This window comes from Phyllobates terribilis, unplaced genomic scaffold, assembly GCF_046119375.1.
Source record: "Phyllobates terribilis strain yellow unplaced genomic scaffold, ASM4611937v1 Scaffold_2__4_contigs__length_985480577, whole genome shotgun sequence".
Classification (NCBI taxonomy): domain Eukaryota; kingdom Metazoa; phylum Chordata; class Amphibia; order Anura; family Dendrobatidae; genus Phyllobates; species Phyllobates terribilis.
Window position 1 is genome coordinate 175,505,956 of NW_027362762.1, and position 24,614 is coordinate 175,530,569.

At 45.6% G+C, this 24,614-nt stretch overlaps 1 protein-coding gene across 4 annotated transcripts in view; it reads left to right on the forward strand.

The window, feature by feature from the left end:
* Positions 1–24,614, forward strand: part of ARHGAP9 (Rho GTPase activating protein 9) — a 218,773-nt gene that overhangs the window by 101,588 nt on the left and 92,571 nt on the right. The window contains exon 1 of one of the 4 annotated variants that reach the window (XM_073663318.1): positions 9,899–10,074. The exons of the other annotated variants lie outside the window; for them this stretch is intronic. Within the exon in view, the coding sequence (XP_073519419.1) occupies positions 9,985–10,074 (90 nt within the window). The 5' untranslated portion in view covers positions 9,899–9,984. Of the gene's footprint in view, positions 1–9,898; positions 10,075–24,614 lie in introns of those variants that run through there. 4 annotated transcript variants of the gene reach the window in all.

The window sequence follows — 24,614 nt, forward strand, 5'->3', positions numbered from 1 at the left end:
TCACAAGTTGCACAGTGACCGGAGGAACCAGAAACAAGAATGTTTATATGAAAAGTTTATTGCTGCTGATGATGTTTTATATGTTTTCTATGTTTATGTTTATGAAAAAATTTATGTTTGTGGATGTTTATATCTTACAGCCCGAGGGCGTGCTGTGATTTACCAGGGGGGAATGTAGCACCCTGAGGATTCGGCTGCTACAGGGGTATTGCACCTCAGCCAGAGGTGTGGTATTCCACTCCCGGGTAAGGATGGAGTGTGGAACTGAGCTCAGTAGGCTGCATGCACTACACACATCCCATTTCCGAGGAACAGACCGATGGTACTCCCACTAGAGAAATGTGCAGGTACGACAGTGTCTGTTCCTGGCTGGAGTGGGAGGGGGGTGGAACATCCCAGTAGTGTAGGGGCAGATAGGGGGAGCAGTCTGGGTAATGCTAGGAGCTCATTGGGTGCTGGTCACCTGAGCTCACACATAGAGGGAGTATATAAGGTGGGCACCATCTTAGGACAGGGTCTTTTTGCAGAGTCAGAGGAAGAGAGCAGAGGAGAAGAGCAGCTCCAAGGCCAAGAGAGAGAGAGGAGAGAGAAAGACCCAGAGGGGGAGAAAGAAGGAACTCCAAGAGCCCAAATTAGACCAGAGGGTGAAGAGTTGGCAACAGGGTACCGGATCCCAAGCTGGCAGAGGCTACAGCACACCTTAGCCAGGAACCGGAGGTCATGGGCAGGACTGATCTGCCACGATCACCCACTAAATCCACCCGGAAGGCAGACCAGGAATAGGGTCAGGGAACCCAGAGACAAGGGTTTACCACCAAGAGGCCCGAAGGAGCCGGACATAGGTGGATCCCTGGTGGGGAAGGCCAGAGAAGAGGACAGGACAGAAAGGGAGCTCAGGACCACGCTCCAGAATCACCTGGGGGTTGGCCGAGTCCAGGACCTGGTGGACGCAGCACGGCTCGGGTGGTCACTTAAGGCCGGAGTGACCAGAACAACTGCAGTAAGTAAACAAACCCTGAACTGCACAGCCCGACTCTGAGTCTCATTTCCATCCCCGCTGCACCACCACAACCCCCATCCTCTGCAACTGACCCCCTGAGGCTATACCCCTCCCGTTGGGGGTTATACTACCTGAGCTGCACATACATCACCAGCCTCAGCGGACCCTGCTGCAGCGGCGGCCGTACTGACCGCAATTCAACGGGTGGCGTAGTCGACACAAAAGAACATCTAGTAACATCATAAGGACTGCCACACACTGAGTTTGACACCCTGGGCACGGACCGGGTCACAGCCACTCGGAGACTACAACCCCCATCTGATCCGGCTCCGGGTATTCCTAACAACACTGGCCCAGGGGGCGCATCATATAGCAGAAGCGATGTATAGCACAAGCGATGTACAGCACTGCTATGTATAGCACAAGCGATGTATAGCACAAGCAATGTATAGCACTGCAATGTATAGCACAAGCGACATATAGCACTGCTATGTATAGCACAAGCGATATAATAGCACAAGCAATGTACAGCACAAGCGATGTACATCACTGCTATGTATAGCACAAGGGATGTATAGCACAAGCGATGTCTAGCACTGCTATGTATAGCACAAGTGATTTATAGCATGAGGGATGCATAGCACTGCTATGTATAGCACTGCTATGTATAGCACAAGTGATGTATAGCACTGCTTTGTATAGCACAAGGGATGTATAGCACAAGCGATGTACAGCACTGCTATGTATAGCACAAGCGATGTATAACACAAGCGATGTATAGCACAAGCAATGTATAGCACTGCTATGTATAGCACAAGCGACGTATAGCACAAGTGATGTATAGCACTAGCGATGTATAGCACGAGGGATGCATAGCACTGCTATGTATAGCACAAGCGATGTATAGCACTGCTATGTATAGCACAAGTGATGTATAGCACTGCTATGTATAGCACGAGCGATGCATAGCACTGCTATGTATAGCACAAGCGATGTATAGCACAAGCGATGCATAGCACTGCTATGTATAGCACAAGCGATGTATAGCACTGCTATGTATAGCACTAGCAATGTATAGCACAAGCGATGTATAGCACAAACAATTGTAAGATCGCAGCTTTAAGTCCCCTAAGGGGACTATTAAATACAGTAAAAAAAAAACTTTTTTAAAATATGAAAAAAAACAAAACACAGAGGTTCAAATTACTCCCCCTTTTCCCCATTGAAAATAAAAAAAAATACACATATTTGGTATCACTGTATTCAGAAATGTCCGAGCTATCAAAATATAAAATAAATTAATTAGATCAGCAAACAGTGTAGTGAGGAAAAAAAATCGAAACACCAGAATTACAATTTTCTGGCCGCAGCGACATTGCAATTAAATACAATAAGAGGTGATCAAATCATCGTTTCTACCCCAAAAGGGTATCAGTAAAAATATCAGTTCAGGGTGCAAAAAATAAGCCCTTAAGCAGCCCAGATCCTGAAAAATGAAAACGCTACTAGTCTCGGAAATGGCAACAAAAGCAAAACATTTTTTCCACACAAATGTCCGAATTGTTTTTCACCACTTACATGAAAAAAAAACTATACATGATTGGTGTATTTGCACTCGTACTGACCTGGAGAATAATATTGCCATGTCAGTTTTACTATATAGTGAACATGGTAAATAAAAAACACTTATGGAATTGCACTTTTTTTGCAATTTCACCGCACTTGGAATGTTTTTCCCGTTTTCCAGCACACTATATGGTAAAATGAAGGGTGTCATTCAAAAGTAAAACTCATCCCTCTCTTGGAAGAAGGGGAGGTAAAAACAAAAATGGAAAATGGTCAGGGGCTAAATAAAGTCAATGAAAGGGTTGTCCACTACATTGACCACTCCTTCCTAAATGCTATATTCCCCCCCTTTAAAATAAAAAGACAGATACTCACGCAGCAGCGGCATCTTAGTTATGGTTCTGTTGGCGTTTGCATCATAGTGTTATGCCATGTGAGAGCGCTGCAGTCAGTCAGCTGACTCTAATGGATTTCAGTGCTCACAATTTTGACAGTTGTGTGCAAGGGAAGAGTGAGTAGTGCAGCCCTCATTAGCTGTAGTGGTCACATGGCATAACAATGTCACACGCATGCCGGGAGTTGGACAGTCCCTTTATTACAGGTGATCTGTCAGTAGGATCCTTCCTCCTAAGCTGTCTATAGGAGCACGTAGGTCATAGTTGAATAAAATTACATCTCTGATGTCTTATTTCAGAGAAATTCATGTTTTTCTTATATATAAATGAGCTGTTCTAATTTATGGGCTAGGAATTATTTAAAATGAAAGGGGACATTACTAGGGTGACCCAAGTAATGACTGACAGTCTACTCTCACAATCACACAGAGCTCTGCACTGAGATCAGAGCTAACACGGTACAGCAGAACTGAACTTTGTCTCATTACAAACATTTGCAGCAGCACTTGTCCTCTCATAGTGCTGCCAGCTCTGCTGCAGAGCTGTGCCTGATTATAACCAACCCAGTACAGCAGAGTTTAACCTTGTCTCAACACTAGAAGCACATTTGCAGGTGTCTTTGCACTGTGCTGTCAGCTCTGCTGTACTGTGCTGTCAGCTCCGCTGTACTGCCCTTCCCCCACACTGGCTGCCTGTGAGATGGAAGCTGAAGTACTGTGAGAGGACACCTGCAGCTGCATATGTTTTTGTTATGAGACAAAGTTCAGTTCTGCTGTAATGTGTTAGTTCTGCAGATCTGTGTGTGATTATGAGAGCAGACTGTCAGTCATTACTTGGTTCACACTGGTAACACCCTGTTTCATGTAAAATAATCTCTGGAGGCAGATTCTCATGCAGATCGGTGTCTGGCTCATAGTCCTGAGCAGCTCATTTACATATAAAAAATGTTGATTTCTCTTGAACAACATATTTGATCGCAGATATCAAGGTATCCTTTTATTCAACTTTCTATGACCTGCATACCCATATAGATGGCTTGGGCTTCAAGGGGAATCTTTCACCAGGTTTTTGCTACCCCATCTGAGAGCAGAATGATGCATGGGCATACACCTTGTTTCCAGAAATGTGTCACTTAATGGGCTACTTGCTGCAGTTTTGTCCTCTAGTGTTAATCTCCTGCTGATAAAATAGTGAGTTTACCAAAACCACAACAGGCAGCTCAGTAAGTGACACATTGCTGGAATCAGTCTCTGGCTCTACATTATGCTGCTCTCATATTAGGTGGCAAAAACCTGGTAACAGATTCCCTTTAAGCATAAAATATGTAGATATGGTATCTCCATAACAGTAATGGCCTGTACCATACAGTTAAAGGGCTTGTCCAGTGAAAATAGGTTATGACTTACAAACAGGATAGGTGATAATTTGCTGATCAGTGGGTGTCTGACCGCTGGCACTTGCACCGAATAGTGGATTGGGAATTTTTATCCCTGATGGAGAACTGATGGACACCCAACTGCCGCTCCATCCATTCTCTATGGGGCTGCTGGAAAAAGCCAAGTGCAGCGCTCAGCAGCCCCATAGAGAAAGAGTGGCAGAGCATGGGCACTGCCACTCCATTATAACAGGGATGAAAGCTACCCATTCTGCCGATAGGTGCAGGTCTCGATGGTCAGATCCTCTCAAAGCAGCAAGTTCACTTTTCCAGTGGATAGATGATAGCTTGTTTTCAACGGAAAACCCCTTAACAAGTATTACAGGTTCTCCCCCTTTGTGAAGTGCCACTCGCTCATTAGTGAAATCTTCCTTTTCTCAGAATAGCTGCTGACGGAGAATCATGTGACCACCAGCTTCCACCAATTGAAAAACACTGTGTGTGGGGAAAGCTGTTTTTCAATTATAGGAAACTGATGGACGGGTCTGGTCACATGATCTTCCATCAGCAGCCACTTTAAGAACATGAGCGCTGTGCAGTCTGTAAGGAAGGCAGCACTAACATACAGTACAGACCAAAAGTTTGGACACACCTTCTCATTTAAAGATTTTTCTGTATTTTCATGACTATGAAAATTGTACATTCACACTGAAGGCATCAAAACTATGAATTAACACATGTGGAATTATATACTTAACAAAAAAGTGTGAAAGAACTGAAAATGTCTTATATTCTAGGTTCTTCAAAGTAGCCACCTTTTGCCTTGATGACTGCTTTGCACACTCTTGGCATTCTCTTGATGAGCTTCAAGAGGTAGTCACCGGAAATGGTCTTCCAACAATCTTGAAGGAGTTCCCAGAGATGCTTAGCACTTGTTGGCCCTTTTGCCTTCACTCTGGGGTCCAGCTCACCCCAAACCATCTCGATTGGTTTCAGGTCTGGTGACTGTGGAGGCCAGGTCATCTGGCGTAGCACCCCATCACTCTCCTTCTTGGTCAAATAGCCCTTACACAGCCTGGAGGTGTGTTTGGGGTCATTGTCCTGTTGAAAAATAAATGATGGTCCAACTAAACGCAAACCGGATGGAATAGCATGCCGCTGCAAGATGCTGTGGTAGCCATGCTGGTTCAGTATGCCTTCAATTTTGAATAAATCCCCAACAGTGTCACCAGCAAAGCACCCCCACACCATCACACCTCCTCCTCCATGCTTCACGGTGGGAACCAGGCATGTAGAGTCCATCCGTTCACCTTTTCTGCGTCGCACAAAGACAAGGTGGTTGGAACCAAAGATCTCAAATTTGGACTCATCAGACCAAAGCCCAGATTTCCACTGGTCTAATGTCCATTCCTTGTGTTCTTTAGCCCAAACAAGTCTCTTCTGCTTGTTGCCTGTCCTTAGCAGTGGTTTCCTAGCAGCTATTTTACCATGAAGGCTTGCTGCACAAAGTCTCCTCTTAACAGTTGTTGAAGAGATGTGTCTGCTGCCAGAACTCTGTGTGGCATTGACCTGGTCTCTAATCTGAGCTGCTGTTAACCTGCGATTTCTGAGGCTGGTGACTCGGATAAACTTATCCTCCGAAGCAGAGGTGACTCTTGTTCTTACTTTCCTGGGGCAGTTTCTTTGTAGCGCTTGATGGTTTTTGCAACTGCACTTGGGGACACTTTCAAAGTTTTCCCAATTTTTCGCACTGACTGACCTTTACTTCTTAAAGTAATGATGGCCACTCGTTTTTCTTTACTAAGTCTATGTGCCCACGATGCAGAAATGCTCTGGATTTTTCCTGAGCGTTTCTGCATCTCCCTTGCAGAAAAAAACGCATGCGGATTGTACATGCGGATTGTACATGCGGATTGTACATGCGTTTTTCCTGCCAGGGACATGCGGATGTGAAGCGTTCTTCACATGCATTTCCGCATGCGGGTTGACAAGAGCTTTCCAAGCGATTTTAGCATCACTTGGAAAGTGCTTGTCAACTTGGTCACACTATATAAATCCATGCAAACGACATGGATTTATATAGTGTGACCAGAGAGAATGTCAAAAAATAAAAAATAAATCTATACTTACCTTCTGATGGCCCCCGGTGTCTTGCTTCGCTCGGTGCTGACTGCCCGCAGATCGCGGTACACTGAAGGACCTGCTTACGTCAGCGTCGTGTGACCCGTCACATGACTATGACGTCAGCACAGGTCCTCCAGTCCATCGCGATCTGCCGGCAAGGGAGGAGGAGCGCACCGGAGGCCGTCAGAAGGTAAGTATGATATTTATTTTTTATTTGATTCTTTTTATTTCTATGGTACCCGGGTCCGGAGGAGAGTCTCCTCTCCTCTAGACCTGGGTACCATACGCACATTGAACGCATGTATTCCGCATGTCCTTATCTAGTGAGGTGGAATACATGCGTTCTAATGCAAGTCAATGGCGGCGAAAACGCAGCACTTCCGCAAAATAATTTGTAGTGCTGCGTTTTTTTCCGCAATGATAATCCGCAGCGGAAATTTCCGCAGCATGTGCACAGCACATGCGGATTATCATTGGGGAACATGGCAGGCCTTCTACCATGTGTTTTTTAAGCGTTTCTGCAGCCTTTTTACTGCTGCGGAAACGCTTAAAAAACGCATCGTGAGCACACAGCCCTAGCTGCTTTTTTCTTGCCATAATACAAATTCTAACAGTCTATTCAGTAGGACTATCAGCTGTGTATCCACCAGACTTCTGCACAACACAACTGATGGTCCCAACCCCATTTATAAGGCAAGAAATCCCACTTATTAAACCTGACAGGGCACACCTGTGAAGTGAAAACCATTTCCGGTGATTACCTCTTGAAGCTCATCAAGAGAATGCCAAGAGAGTGCAAAGCAATCATCAAAGCAAAAGCTGGCTACTTTGAAGAACCTAGAATATAAGACATATTTTCAGTTTTTTCACACTGTTTTGTTAAGTATATAATTCCACATGGGTTAATTCATAGTTTTGATGCCTTCAGTGTGAATGTAGAATTTTCATAGTCATGAAAATACAGAAAAATCTTTAAATGAGAAGGTGTGTCCAAACTTTTGGTTTGTACTGTACTTATATATAAGTGACACATTTGGTAAAATAAAGATAAGGTGGACAACCCCTTTAAAGCCCATGACGTACTAATACACGTCTGTGCCCTGGGCTTTAAGAGCCTGACCCGTATTAGTACGTCATCGCGATCGCGCGCGCACACAGGCTGTGCGGGCGCGATCGCCGCCGGGTGTCAGCTGATTGTCACAGCTGACACCCGGTACTATGTGCAGGGAGCAGTCCCGCACCGCTCCCGGCACATTAACCCCCGCAATGCTGCGATCGAAGTCGACCGCAGCATTGCGGTGGCTTAGGGGAGGTGATCGGTATACTCACCTCCTCTTCCGGCCTCCAGCGCTGTCTGCCGCGGCTTCCCGGGTGTTGCCACGACGACCCGATGTCGTCATGACATCATCCGGGTCACCAGACAGCAGGAAGATTGTTTGGTCATGCGCAGTGCACAACCAAACAATCTTATCACTGTGAAGCGCTGACTGCCTGCATAGCACAGGTGCTCCATCCCTATGCTGTGCAGGCGGTCAGAATGAAAAAAGTGAAAGTCCCACAGTGGGACAAAGTAAAAAAGTAAAAAAACTCCCAGAAAGTGAAAAAGAAAATTAAAAAAAAATTGTAAAAATATTAAAAAAAATAAATAAAAATATAATGTACCCATCAATAAATATTATTATGAAAAAACAACAAACAATAAAAGTACACATATTTGGTATCGCCGCGTCCGTAATGACCTGACCTATAAAATTGTCCCACTAGTTAGCCCCTTCAGTGAACATGGTGAAAAAAAAAAAAAAAAAAACGAAGCAAAAAACAATGCTTTATCATCATACTGCCAAACAAAAAATGGAATAACACGCGATCAAAAAGACGAATATAAATAAAAATGGTACCGCTGAAAACATCATCTTGTCCTGCAAAAAACAAGCCACCATACAGCTCCATCATCTGAAAAATCAAAAAGTTATAGCTCTCAGAATAAAGCAATAAAAAAATAATTTTTTTCTATAAAATAGCTTTTATTGTGTAAAAGCGCCAAAACATAGAAAAACAATATAAATGTGGTACCGCTGTAAATGCACTGACCCAAAGAATAAAGCTACCTTATCAATTTTACCACACTCGGAGTAGAATAAAAAAATATAAAAAAACACAATTCCTGAATTGTTGGTTTTTGTTTATTCGTTCTCCCAAAAGCTGAGTAGAAAGCGATCAAAAAATGTCACATGCCTGAAAATGGCACCAATAAAAACGTCAACTCATCCCGCAAAAAACAAGCCATCACATGACTCTGTCGGCCAAAATCTGGAAAAATTATAGCTCTCAAAATATGGCGATGCAAAAACTAGATTTTACAAAATATGTGTCTTTTAGTGTGTGACAGCTGTCAATCATAAAAACCCAATATGATTCTGGTATCTCTGTAATCGCACCGACCCGAAGTATAAAGTCATCTAATCACTTATACTGCATTAGGAACGGCGTAAAAAATAAACGCTAGGGCTGGGATTGGGGTTGTGCTAATGTTAGGGTTGGGGTTGTTTTTTTTTTCAAAGTAAAAAAAAAAAAAAATGACGATATGGCAACTAGTGTTGAACGCAAGTGCTCGCTACTTGAGTTTGCATCGGGTGCTCGGGTATGCACTGAGTATCGCGGGTGCTCGTGTCTCCGCCCCATATGCTTCGCGGCCCAAAAAACCTTGCGGGGATTGCCTGCCATGCACGAGCGATCCCCGCATGTTTTTTTGGGTATCTAATAACCGTGAAACATGCGGGCGGGGACTCAAGCATTTCACTTGAGCACCCGTGATACTTGGTGCATACCTGAGTACCCGATGCAAACTCAAGTAGCGAGCACTTGCGCTCAAGAGTAATGACAACTTATTCAATATGATGACCTAATGTTATCAAATTCTGTGTCGTACCTCTGGGTTCAAAATGTTCACTATACCCCTTAATAAAATCCTTGAGGGGTATAGTTTCCAAAATGGGGTCACTTGTGGGGGAGCTCCACTTTTTAGGCACATCAGGGGCTCTCCAAACGCGACATGGTGTCCGCTAACAAATTGAATGGAAAATCGGCTCAAATTGTTAGCGGACACCATATTGCGTTTGGAGAGCCCCTGTGTGCCTAAACATTGGAGCTCCCCCACAAGTGACCCCATTTTGGAAACTAGACCACCCAAGGCACCTATCTAGATGCATAGTGAGCACTTGGAACCCCCAGGTGCTTCACAAATTGATTCGTAAAAATGAAAAAGTGTTTTTTTTTTCCACTTTTTCGGGGGTAAAGGGGTTAAGCATACTCAACAAAAAAAAACATTCAAGGCAAAAGTCTAAAGCCGTCAAGACACAAGATCTTCCTGTTCTCAGTAATCTGACTGTCTTATACAGCTTTTATATTTTCATCCCATTTCTTCCTGATTCTACCTCTCAGCCGTTGTTGCCCTCCCCTTTCTTTTCAACGGGGACACTACAGCAGCAGCTCCTATTTCACTACTTCCTTGTTACACTGAGGACATGGAGCAGGTTGTGCAAAGGCAGAACTCACAGGGGAATCCAGAAAATGAAGCTTATCCTGATGTATTTTGGGACACGAGTCCTGGATATGTAAGTCACCTTGAAGGTCCACCTTATCTGCTTGATGTGAATGTCTTCTGCATTTCTCCCTCCTGACTGATTAGCCTGCTGTCTGTCACACTTGTCACTTTTCCGATAATTACGGATAGATGACAATATCATAAGGAAAGTCATTTCAAAATAAGCCGTACACTGTAGTGATGGGGATCCCGGCTCTTGTTCCCCAGCTGGATCAGTTGGCTCAGCTCAGGAACAAGAACCGATCAGCTCCATGGCGCTCTATCTAATACCTCTACTCCCTGTAGCTGGTAGTGTGCAATGATGAAGGTGAGGATTACTTTGCACACTGGTATTGGTGATATCATTAAAAAAGAAGGGGACCACCTTTAGTTTAAAGTGCCCTCTGTGGGATTTAACCGCTCCCGGTGGGCCATCTTATCTTACACTCTTCATATTACTGTATATATGCAATGGATGGACATACAATTGGTGCAACCTGTGCAGCCGCAAAAGGTAAGGGGGTCACTTCTATCTCCAAAGCTGGTGGAATTGTGCATTCTGATGAGCTATTGGGCTGCAAAGGGCTCATATAATGTTCTTGTACTGGGGCCCTTTTCTGTCTGTGTTCACTCCCCCATGTGTATGTAAGTATATATATATATATATATATATATATATATATATATATATATACTGTATATATTTAAATATATATGCAGTGGGAGGTGGGGTTTGCAAAGATATATACAGTACATACTTAGGTTCCACTGCTCACGTCCTCCTCTTTGCACCAAAGGTGGGACAAGGTCTAAGGAGGTAGAAAAAAATGGTTCTGCCCCCAGATGGAGCTGACAGTGCAGGATCTTAGTGAATAAGGGCTTTTTGCCAGAAACGCGTTGAAATGTATTCCCAACCTGTATGATCTTTTAAATTATTTTGTAATAAATTGAAGATTTTAATTATTTTTGGGACTCACCAAAATTATTTTGTGAAAGCGCAGGTTCGTTTCATGAAACACACATTATTAATACACTGTAATAACCAGAGCAAAAACGAATTACAAAATAAAGTCATAATAGGGAGGTAGAACTTTATATATCCCTTGTATTTATGGTATTGATGCATTCTGTGTGTATATAGAATGTATATACGGTAATTCCAGCAAATAAAGTCTAAATTGGAAAATGAAATCAGTGATGTGACTGGCTTGTATAGTCATTATCTCTACATTATCACTAGCTTTATTGTACAAAGCCAAAAAGATTTTGCTAAAAGTGTGGTGTACAGCTGTATGAAACATTGTATAAGCGTTCAATGGCAAAAGTGTAATGTCGTTTTAGGGTACTTATATAGACCAACTTTTATCACTGTATATAAGGCGTTATGAGGAATTGTTAGTTAGGTAAGGTACAGTATATTATTTTTGCAGTGCATGGTAGATGATATTGTTATTTAAACAATTACAGTTAGGTCCATATATATTTGGACAGAGACAACATTTTTCTAATTTTGGTTCTAGACATTACCACAATGAATTTTAAACAAAACAATTCAGATGCAGTTGAAGTTCAGACTTTCAGCTTTCATTTGAGGGTATCCACATTAAAATTGGATGAAGGGTTTAGGAGTTTCAGCTCCTTAACATGTGCCACCCTGTTTTTAAAGGGACCAAAAGTAATTGGACAATTGACTCCAAGGCTATTTCATGGACAGATATGGGCAATCCCTTCGTTATGTCATTCTCAATTAAGTAGATAAAAGGCCTGGAGTTGATTTGAGGTGTGGTGCTTGCATTTGGAAGGTTTTGCTGTGAAGTAAACATGCGGTCAAAGGAGCTCTCCATGCAGGTGAAACAAGCCATCCTTAAGCTGCAAAAACAGAAAAAATCCGAGAAATTGCTACAATATTAGGAGTGGCAAAATCTACAGTTTGGTATATCCTGAGAAAAAAAAGAAAGCACTGGTGAACTCATCAATGCAAAAAGACCTGGGCGGCCACGGAAGACAACAGTGGTGGATGATCGCAGAATAATCTCCATGGTGAAGAGAAACCCCTTCACAACAGCCAACCAAGTGAACAACACGCTCCAGGAGGTAGGCGTATCAATATCCAAATCTACCATAAAGAGAAGACTGCATGAAAGTAAATACAGAGGGTTCACTGCACGGTGCAAGCCACTCATAAGCATCAAGAATACAAAGGCTACACTGGACTTTGCTAAAAAACATCTAAAAAAGACAGCACAGTTCTGGAAGAACATTCTTTGGACAGATGAAACCAAGATCAACCTCTACCAGAATGATGGAAAGAGAAAAGTATGGCGAAGGCGTGGTACAGCTCATGATCCAAAGCATACCGCATCATCTGTAAAACACGGCGGAGGCAGTGTGATGTCTTGGGCATGCATGGCTGCCAGTGGCACTGGGTCACTAGTGTTTATTGATGATGTGACACAGGACAGAAGCAGTCGAATGAATTCTGATGTCTTCAGAGCCATACTGTGTGCTCAGATCCAGCCAAATGCAGCCAAACTGATTGGTCGTCGTTTCATACTACAGATGGACAATTACCCAAAACATAAAGCCAAAGCAACCCAGGAGTTAATTATAGCAAAGAAGTGGAATATTTTTGAATGGCCAAGTCAGTCACCTGATCTCAACCCAATTGAGCATGCATTTCACTTGTTAAAGACTAAACTTCAGACAGAAAGGCCCACAAACAAACGCAACTGAAAACCACCGCAGTGAAGGCCTGGCAGAGAATCAAAAAGGAGGAAACACAGCGTCTGGTGATGTCCATGAGTTCAAGACTTCAGGCAGTCATTGCCAACAAAGGGTTTTCAACCAAGTACTAGAAATGAACATTTTATTTACAATTATTTAATCTGTCCAATTACTTTTGGTCCCTTTAAAAACAGGGTGGCACATGTTAAGGATCTGAAACTCCTAAACCCTTCATCCAATTTTAATGTGGATACCCTCAAATGAAAGCTGAAAGTCTGAACTTCAACTGCATCTGAATTGTTTTGTTTAAAATTCATTGTGGTAATGTCTAGAACCAAAATTAGAAAAATGTTGTCTCTGTCCAAATATATATGGACCTAACTGTATATGGAAATGTTTTTAGGCCAAATATGGCACATATGGAACTGTCTAGTACAATCATACTGTATGGCTTGGTGGTTTGGGGCATCAGCATAAGGTAACAAGCAGGGCATCATTTAATGTAAGATGATTACAATATATGATTGTTTCCACACTGAGCTCTGTTTTTGTCCCAGAACCAAGAAATATCTTTTCATCAAATATATAATATTTGATATCCTGTAAAATTGTCCTTAGTGTGCATAAGATAGGTGCAATGGTGGGAATGGGTTTTCTAGAGTGATGTAAAATAGACAAATTTGTATAACGTGTGAGGCAGTGACCAGGATCGTATACAAGGGACGGTATATATCCCCCAGAATGTGTACAGAGACCTATTAAATCCATTGGAGTGCATGGCAGTCACAAACACAGCTGCGGCTGCAATGCCGGAATGAAGGTGAGCATTGACCTGGTCAGGCTATCTGGCTAAGGCAGATTAGTAAAACCCGGCAGGGCCTTCATTTCTTGGAGGAGGCTACAGGAAGGCAGTGGGACGGCCTCCTCCCTCCAACCCGGGTTTTCCAGTGGCTCTTGCCACATGTCCTTTAAAAACCCTGCATTAAGGGTTAGTGTTGTTCAGTGTTGGGACCTGCTAGGAGGAGAGCAGGAAAGCTCGGCTGGCCTGTGTGTAGCTGAACCCACACCTGGGAAGGTTCTGCACCCGTCAGGCTCTGAGCGGCCCGGCGCGGCTGTTGCCCACGACAACCGTTGTTATGGACTAGTGTTAAACCCTGCTGCAAACCGGAGGTCTTTCTGTTTACTTGCGAGTTTTGCTGAATGAAAGCTGCTTATGTTGGACTTGCTTGGGTCACTGCCTCAGTTACTTCACGGTGTGAACACCACCGCCCTACAAACGTTAAAAGGATATTCTTATTGACATTTATCACCCATTCACAAGAGATGTGACTAATGTTAATTCGTTAGAGACTCAAATGCTGGGACCCCCACTTAGCTTTAAAATGGGGACCTCAAATCCCAATTCCCCCCTGGCAGCAGTCGAATGAAAAAAAAAGAGTTGTAGGGCGCTGCATTCGAGTATGTGTGCCACCAATACATACAACTTCATCGTCCATCAGCGTTATGGAAACAGCCATAAAAGACTGTGGCTATGTCTGTAGATAAGTGCTGACGGTTGGAAAAAAAACTTTATTTACCCTATAGTATTTTATGATCACTATTAGTCTCTTAGTTAGGATTTAAAGGATGGTGTTGGTACAGTTATCATGGTGACAGGTATGAAACTTACTGCCATGTATGTGTAAGTAATGAGGGTAATGGAATATTCTTCTAGCAATACTGAATTGTTGTTGATCTTTAGAAAAGGAATATGTGCCATCAAATATAAGTAGGCCAAAGTTACATGTGGATGTCTTATTATTTATTCATTATGTTTGCTTATATAGCGCCAACATATTGCGCAATGTTGTATAGACATTGCCATCACTGTCCTTATTGGGACTCACAATCTAGATTCCCTATCAGTATGTCTTTAGAGTGTGAGAGGACACCAGAGAACCCAGAGGAAACCCACACAAACACAGGGAGAACATACAAACTCCTTGTAGATGTTGTCCTTGTTGGCATTCAAACCCAGGACCCCAGCGCTGCAAAGTAACAATGCTAACAGTGCATTTGCTAGAGATGGAAGGAGCGTATAGAGGTGAGGGTTTTGTTCAATGGGGCATCTGATCTGTTGCCAGGCTTTAATAGTTGGCAGAGAAAGGTTGGTTGGATTTTATCTCCTCAAGCATGAATGTGTAACCAGTATGTGGCAAGTAGGGAGGAAGAATGGGCAACATCTTCTAATCTGGTGCGTATGAAGCATACCAGGGACTGGATTCAGTCTGGTTAAGTGAGAATTTATAAAGCTATTTGTCACACTACCGATCGGAGCCACGTGCCCCAGATCCTTCCTCACAACTTCCGTGAGTTCCGGGTTTAGGATAATGTGAAGCGAGCTTATAAATCTTATATATTTATTTACTCAAAAGAGCGATGCTAGGTACAATATATACAAGCGGTTACAAGATATATATATACAGTAGTCAGACAAATACAGTAAGGAAGCAGTAATACGATACAGTAAAATTAAAAGGAATAAAAGTGAATATACCACACTTTCATCAAAGGTCTCTGGACACGGCAGGAAGGGTGCTGTCATGGGTCCAGGGCGGTTCCTAGTGTCTTTCTGCCTATCTGTAGCGACAGGTGACCCTCAACAGAAGACCCCTCCTCTCTCACAGAGGGACACATTTATACGTAACTTGGGCAGGGCAGAAAATAGGCGATTTACATGTAATCTCCTCTTCCCTTCTATCAGACATTTCATAATCCATTTCCCAGCAATATCCTCATTGTAAGGTGCGCATGGTAATTGATCTAACACAGGAGCTTTCCCCTGACTTCAGAGGTAATTCAATTAGCTATTCCTCATTGCCATGATTCAATTAGCTCCCCCATACTCTTGTCAGGAATAGGCGTTTGCACTACAAAGGTATATATCCTAGCTGACCTGTATTCAATTCTCTCCTGGGGTCCTTTGAAGTCACACAGACTAGCATTCCTGCTGAGACCTTCATAACTGGTAATATGAATTTCCGGTCCCTGGCCTCACCATACCTCCCCCTTTTAGAGTGTGTTCGGAGGAAGACCTCGTCAGTCATCATCCGCAAGCACTTCAGCTGCCTCCCCATGCCGGGATAACCCATCTGCGTTACCGTGGGCCCGGCCGGACTTATACCGAACATCAAAGTTGTAGGGTTGGAGAGCTAGGCTCCAACGCAACAACCTTCCGTTCTCACCGGCTACTCGAGATAGCCAAGTGAGGGGGTTGTGGTCCGTCACCACGGTGAAATGGCGCCCGTGCACGTATGGCTGCAGATGCTGCAGAGCCCACACGATCGCCAGGCATTCCTTCTCCACCGTAGAGTAGGCCACTTCCCTCGGCAGAAGTTTCCGACTGAGGTATTGAACAGGGTGCTCTTGACCTGCTGAGTCAGGTTGGCTCAGCACCGCACCGAGTCCGTAGGTGCTGGCGTCAGTCTGTACTACAAGCGGGCGGGAGTCGTCGTACGCCTTCTTCTTGGTGAGGTCTGTCAGGGGCTTGGTCAGGGCACTATAGTCCTGTACGAACTTCCTATAGTACCCGGCCGTACCCAAGAAAGACATCACCTGTTTCTTGGTCCTTGGGGTGGGCCAGGTCATGATTGCATCCACCATCCCGGGTTCTGGTCTCAGTTTCCCCCCACCTACCCGGTGTCCCAGGTATTGAACCTCGGTCATGCCCATCTGATACTTTCCCGGCTTGATGGTCAAGCCTGCCCGGTGGATCCGCCCCAGCACCTCTGACAGGTGCCGAAGGTGTTCCTCCCAAGAGGGGCTGAAGACGGTAATGTCATCCAGGTACGCAGCTGCGAACCCTTCGCACCCTGACAGCAAGGCGTTGACCATCCGCTGGAAAGTGGCGGGGGCATTCTTCTTGCCAAATGGCATGACGGTGGGCTCATACAGTCCAAAAGGAGTGATAAAGGCTGATTTCTCCTGTGACTCTGGGGACAGGGGAATCTGCCAGTATCCTCGGCTCAAGTCCATGATGGTCAAGTACTGAGCCTTGCCCAACCGGTCAAGCAGGTCGTCGATGCGCGGCATGGGGAACGCGTCATCGGCGGTAATGGCATTGAGCCCACTGTAATCCACACTGAACCGGGTCGTCCGGTCCTTTTTGGGTACGAGGACTACAGATGAGGCCCATGCACTGGTGGACAGGGTGATCCGCCAGCTCCAGCATCTCGGCAATCTCCTTCCGCATTTGCTCCTGTACCTCCAAGGAGACGCGATATGCCGTTCGCCGGATAGGGGCATGATTCCCCGTGTCCACTCGGTGGACTGCCAGCTTTGTCCGCATGGGCATGTGCGAGGAGATCCATGAGGTCCACCTCCTCCCCTTCCTCCGGCAGACTGCACACCGGAAAGGCACAGACTTCCCTGTCATGATGCGCTTTCATCATGTTGACATGGAAGACCTTCTGCCTGTTCCGGACCGGGTCAATTGTGACCAGGTAATTGACCTTGCTGAGCTGCTAATGCACGTCATAAGGGCCCTCCCATCTTGCCTGAAGCTTGTCCTGGGGCACAGGGACTAGGACCCATACTTTCTGCCCTTCCTGGTATGCCCTCTCCTGAGCATTCTGGTCATACCAGCGCTTCTGCTCTGCCTGGGCCTGGACCATGTTGTCATGCACCAGCTGCGTCAGAGCCTGCATTCTGTCACGGAATCGCAAGACAAATTCCACGACTGAAACGCCCGGGGTGGCTGCTTCTTCCTCCCAGGATTCCCTCACGAGAGCGAGGGGTCCCCGTACCCATCTTCCATACAGGAGCTCGAAGGGGGAGAAGCCCGTCGAGGCTTGAGGCACTTCCCGGTAAGCAAACAACAGATGTGGGAGGTGTCGCTCCCAGTCGCGTCCCTGGGACTCGACCAACATTCGGATCAGCTGTTTCAACGTGCCATTGAACCGTTCACACAGGCCATTAGTCTATGGGTGATATGGGCTGGACACCAGATGTTGCACCCTTGTTTGCTTACACAGGCTCTGCATCAAGTCAGACATGAACTGGGTCCCTCGGTCCGTGAGCATCTCCTGGGGGAAACCAACACGGTTGAAGATTTCCAGCAGGGCTTTGGCCACTACGTCTGCCCAGATGGAGGACAGCGTGACAGCTTCTGGGTACCTAGTAGCATAGTCTACTACCGTTAGTATGTAGCGTTTCCCGGAGCTGCTGGGAATGGGCAGCGGCCCAATGAGGTCCACAGCAATCCGCTGGAACGGCTCACCTATTATGGGCAGAGGTATCAATGGGGCTTTAGGGCCTGGCCCCGCCTTCCCCATCCTCTGACAGGTGACACACGAACGGCAGTAGGCAGCTACTGCTGTCCCCATCTTAGGCCAATAAAACAAGTGGGCTAGCCGAGCCTTGGTCTTCGCGACCCCTAGGTGACCAGCCAACGGAATTTCATGCGTGAGCCGTAACAACTCAGCCCGGTACGGCTGAGGTACCACTAGGTGCCTCTCGCCGCGCCAACTTTCTTGTCCATCTGTGGGCAGTGTTTCCCTATACAGCCTCCCTTGGTCCCAGAACAAGCGGTCCTTGTCTGTCTCCAAGGGGGGCTTACCTGCGCGTTCCTTCAAGGCTTCCAGGCTGCTGTCGGCTTGGACAGCCGCCTGGAACTCCTGGCTGGAGCCCGCTAACAGGGACCTGAAGGCCGCACTCTCACCGGAATCCTCAGGGAACGGCGCTGGGGGGTTAACACCAGTGGGCGCAGTCCCAGACCCAGGTGATGGGGTGGAGGAGTCAGGGTGCAAAGCGGCCTCTGCCTCCGGAGCCCTCCTGCTGCGGGTGACCACAGCAATGCCCGGGGTCTCCTCAGGGAGTCCCGGTCCCCTTCCCTCACCTGGATGGGTTGTGGGTTCACTGTGGGTTGCCCCAACATGTGATACATACTTGACAAGTTCACAAGGTTTTGAGCTGCTGGAGGGATCATGTGCAAGCTGACAGTTGGGAGGGGCAGGCAAGCCCCCCACCAGCTCCTCAGCCAAGCCAGAGAGTTCATTAGCACGACAATGAATTACATTAGCATTCTCACTGAAAAGTTCAGAGCTGGACATGTCAACTGAGAGAGCAGGAAGGGGGGCTAAATCCCCACCAGCTGCACTCCTGTTAGCTGGCACGTCACTACAAGGATCAGCATGTAGGGTACCACAAAGTATAATATCACTTACAGATACATTACCATGGGGCAGTGGGGTTGCTCTCTTCCCATACTGAGAGGTGAGAGGCCCCAAGTCTGTCCCCAACAAGACATTAGCAGGGAGACGAGATGTAACCCCGACCTCTACCAGCCCCTTGTCCGCACCCCAATCCAGATGCACACAAGCCATGGGTAGAGTTATCTTCTCCGTACCAACCCCGCTGACAGTCAGCGTCTTTCCAGGGATGATACTCTCTGGGGGTACCAGTTCATGCTGTACTAGGGTCACATCGGCCCCCGTGTCCCTTAGTCCCATAACCACTTTCTTCCCCACCGTCACTTGCTGGAGATTGTCATTGGGTCTGGCCCCACCCCTCCCCTCCACATAAACTGTTGGACCCGCTGCTGGGGTTTGGGAAGTAGGGGGGTTCCTCTTCCGGCTAGGGCAGCTTGCCCCGTAATGTCCCGGCTGATTGCAGGCGTGACATCGAGGGGGTCCTCCCCGGGGCTTGGAAGGGGGAACAATGGGGCCCATAGGTTTTCGGGCGGGGGGTAGTCTCAGGGGAAACTGCAGGGTTACCCGCAACAGGATTGGTCTTACCCCCCCTCCAGCTGGTGCTGACGGGTCTCCGTGACGTCCGGTTGGCGACGTACTCATCCGCTAGCTCCGCAGCAGTTCTGGCATCTTGGGGTTTCCGGTCCAGGACATATTGTTGCACTTCCTCCGAGCAAATGTTTAAGAATTGCTCCTTGAGGAACAGATCCAAGGTTGCTTCATCGGGATTGTCTATCTCTCCCTCTGCCCATCTGTGAAGCTGGACACTCATCTGGAGCAGAGTCTCTAGGTGGCTCTCAGTCGGTCGTGTCCTCAGGCTGCAGAATTTCACTCTGTACACCTCAGGTGTGAGACGGTACCTCAGGATCAGCGCAGCTTTAATGAGGTCATAGTCCTGGTGCTGGGCTGCAGGGAGAGACGAGAAAGCGTCCAGGGCTCTCCCTCTTAGCCTGGTGGACAGTGTGCGTGCCCAGTCTGCCTTGGGTACCTGGTACTGGAGACACACCTGTTCAAACCCTTTCAGGAAAAGGTCCAGGTCTCCGTCCGATTCCAGGACAGGCAGATCCTCTGAGCGCAGCTTAGCTTTTGGGGCTGCTGGAGTCTGTGCTGTTTGAGCCGGTGGGTCCTGCCGGCTCCGAAGCTGGGCTAACTGTAGCTGGTACTGCCTCTCCTCCTTTCTTTCCTGGGCATCTCGCTCAGCTTGCCACTTTCTTTCCTGGGCATCTCGCTCAGCTTGCCACATGTGGAGCACAGCCTGGCTCTGCTCCTGCTGTCCATCTCTCAGAGCCTGGAGGTAGGCCTGCATAAGAGCGTCCAGGGCCGGGTTACTGGCCCCTCCAGCTGGAGCTGTGGATTGCATAACAGAATGTCCAGGATTTTCGTGGGTGTCGGGGGCACTTCCACCCTCCTCTGACACCTCAGTCTGGTCAGCGACTGGCACCACACTGCCACCTTCCATCTGCTCAGCGTCCCCTCTGGTAGCACTTATCTGGGAACCTTTGCTTCTGAGGCAGTATGCCATCCACCAGAGACCATAGCCAAATAAAAGATAGGACAGAAAACTAAGAGGGGTCAAGGGTACAGTATGGTACACACGCTTTCACTGTATACTATGTCTGATCTACTAACTAGCACCAAGCTCAGTTCACAGATATCCAAATCCCAACTGCTGTCACCAATTGTCACACTACCGATCGGAGCCACGTGCCCCTGATCCTTCCTCACAACTTCCGTGAGTTCCGGGTTTAGGATAATGTGAAGCGAGCTTATAAATTTTATATATTTATTTACTCAAAAGAGCGATGCTAGGTACAATATATACAAGCGGTTACAAGATATATATATACAGTAGTCAGACAAATACAGTAAGGAAGCAGTAATACGATACAGTAAAATTAAAAGGAATAAAAGTGAATATACCACATCAAAGGTCTCTGGACACGGCAGGAAGGGTGCTGTCATGGGTCCAGGGCGGTTCCTAGTGTCTTTCTGCCCATCTGTAGTGACAGGTGACCCTCAACAGAAGACCCCTCCTCTCTCACAGAGGGACACATTTATACGTAACTTGGGCAGGGCAGAAAATAGGCGATTTACATGTAATCTCCTCTTCCCTTCTATCAGACATTTCATAATCCATTTCCCAGCAATATCCTCATTGTAAGGTGCGCATGGTAATTGATCTAACACAGGAGCTTTCCCCTGACTTCAGAGGTAATTCAATTAGCTATTCCTCATTGCCATGAATCAATTAGCTCCCCCATACTCTTGTCAGGAATAGGCGTTTGCACTACAAAGGTATATATCCTAGCTGACCTGTATTCAATTCTCTCCTGGGGTCCTTTGAAGTCAGACATTCTAGCATTCCTGCTGAGACCTTCATAACTGGGAATATGAATTTCCAGTCCCTGGCCTCACCACACTATTTTTTTCTGTTCTAAATAAAGAGCAATGATTTTATCCTGTGGCTGGAAGAAGTACAATGTGAAGAGGCAGAACACCACAGCTCTGTACACTATGTCTGGTGGCCATGAGACTTGCTTATAGCTGACCATTGGGGGTGCCAGGTGTCTGATCCCCACCAGTCTGCTGTAGATGATCTATCCTAAAACAGGTCATCAATATGATAGTCCTGGACAAAACCCTTTAAGGAGTCAGTTATAGGGTGAGATATTTGTTTGTAGAGCTCCTGTGGGTTGTGTGGTATTCGTAAACCTATATGTTTAATAGAGGATAAGGCCCATTTGAGAGAGATTGAAGGCCTCCAAAAGAAGAAGACTTAATATTTTTCCATAAATGCATATGTGGTCAATATAAAGGACTGGCCCATGATTTATTCCTTCCAAAAACCTTACAAAGGACCAAGGGTCATTATTTTTGTGTGGAGGAAAGATGATTTTGGCATCTGAGCAAGAAAGGGTTCTTTACAGTTAGAATAGTTATAATGTAGAATTTCCTACTACCAAAGGTAACAATGGCAGCATTTAAAGAGGATTATATTCTTTTCTCATAACAAATAGTATTGTGAATTATAAATAATCTAGTGATAGAGAATGTATCATTGCGCCGGATCTCCTGCGAAACCAGCGATGTTCTACTCAAAGAAATATTAAGTTGTATGAGTCTTATTAATTGGTCCAATTGGAGGATAAATAGGAGGGGTGAAAGTGGGCAATACTGTCTAATGTCCTGGTGGAAATTAATCGGGAGGACGTTAATTTTGGTAATAGACATCTGTACATTTGTGCGGAGTGTATGTAAGAAATTGAAGAAAATAGTTTTGCCAAATTTTCTATGTCTAAGTGTAGTTTCAAGAAGTTGGCAGGGAACAGTGTCACACAATTTATCTTAGCATCTAAACTTGAGGAACTTCCTATTCTAAACTTGTACAGTGGTAGCTTGAACATCTGAAATACCTCGTCAATATGTCTTCTTAGTAGAAACCTCAGCTGGTTTGGGATAATGTCCTAGGTAGAATATCTCCAATCTGTTTGCTATAGTTTTAGTCAAAATCTTAAACTAATGATTTAAAACTGATAGGGGTCTGTAAGAGTGCACCAACGTCGGGTCTTTGCCAGATTTTGGGAAATATTTCCCCATCAGTGAAAAGCTAAGTTAGATATTCTTGTTTAAGGTGCAGTCTTTCCTATTAGGTCACCGAAGTTTTACTTTAGTATTTATGGGGGAAAAGGTTAAGTGTGATTGAAGTCTCCCATATCGAGGAAAAGAACCACGGCCCTCGCCAATGTTGTTTTTCTCACACTTTATTTCAATGCGGTAAGGGAATGTGGATGAACAAGTATATGGCCGTTTTGCTTTCGCTGTACACCTTGTCAGGGCCTGAAGAATGGTACTTACATTGTACCAAGAGTGCTAGAAGTTTTCCTGCATCGTTGCCCCAGTGATGGGAATGTATTTCTAGTGGTATCTACCACCCACTAAGCCTGACCTTTTAAAAATATGTCGAACAGTTTTACCTCTAGGTAGGTTTGTCTGGTTTTAGCTGTGTTGGGCCTAATATCACTCTCCTGGACTTCAGTAAGAGCGTAGTAGAGGCATCATGTATTTGGGTTTGTTGTTCTTTTTGGTGCATGAGACTTGCAATAATGTGCCTTTGGATCACTGCCAAAGGAGACTCCAACTAATAAGGAACATTGAAAGTCATCAGAGTGATGTCTGTACAAAGGATAGCTCCAGTTTCTACTGATTGTACAGGACTAAAGGCCCCGTCACAGTAAGCGACGCTACAGCGATCCCGACAACGATACGACCTGTCAGGGATCGTTGCTGCGTCGCTATGTGGTCGCTGGTGAGATGTCAAACAGTCAGATCTTCCCAACGACACAGCAACGATGCGGCGACCCGTAACGATCTGTATAACGATGCACGCCTATGTGTTTCTGTGTCTGGGTCGTTAACAAGGTCATTGGTAAGGTGTCAAACACACCGATGCATGCTACCCAGCGGGGCTTCAACGATCAAAGAAATGTCCAGACCATTCCGACACGACCAGCGATCTCACAGCAGGGGCCTGGTCGCTGCTAAGTGTCAAATGTAGCGAGATCGCTGCTGAGGTTGCTGTTGCGTCATAAAACTTGTGACTCAGCATCGATCTCGCTAGCGATCTGGCTTAGTGTGACGGGGGCTTGAGCCTCAATGGTCAAATGGTCAGAGATTATGATATTACTCTTAGAGGAATTTTATTTGGAGGTGAACACAATAGTGACAGAAGGTAATACTGTGTATTGTCATTCCTAGTTATGAACACTGGAGTGGACTGTGTATTCTCTGCTCGTGCAGTTGTTATGTTTCAGGTATCAAAAAGTGCGAGCTAGGATATCATATCAGAGACACCGCATGGGTGGGTGTAGTCAATTTGTCTATGTCTGAAATTAGAGGGCTTTTCCCAAAATAGTATGCTACCTCCTATTTATACGATAGTGGTGGCACCCACAGTGTCCACAAGAACATAGCTCTACAGAGTCTGTCTGAATGAAGCAGAAGTAGAAGATGTGCACCTAAAAGTCAGACCCAGCAATTAGTAATTAATCCCATATCTTATCGATTTTACCTAATAACAGTTGCAGGACTTCAGGTATACAAATGCCCTAAGTAATAACTGCCCCTGAACATGAAATAGTGGTGCACAAACTGATATTATAGTGTCCAACCAATAGTATTTGTTCAGTGATAGCCAACAAAACAACCCACTCCAATAGTGTTCTACCTAAACAGGAAAGGGTTCTTTACAGACCACAAGAAGTAGTGATGGCCGACACTATAACAGCTTTCAAAAAAGGGCTGGATGATTTCCTCGCTACACATAACATTGTGGGCTACAGTTAAATTAGTCAAAATGTTACACCTACATTTAGCACGATAATAGTAATTACATAACTAGTATCATAATTAGGTTTGATCCAGGGTTCTAGGACTGATCGCCTTTTCTCGGAGTCAAGAAGGCATTTTTCCACGTGACGCAAATTGACTGATGGGGGTCCTGGTTTTTTTTGCCTTCTTCTGGATCAACAGATTTAGGCACAGGGATTTTAGTAATACAATTGTTAGAAGCATAAGAGTAATACAAAATATAAAACTAATTTAAAAAATTATAAACGGGCAC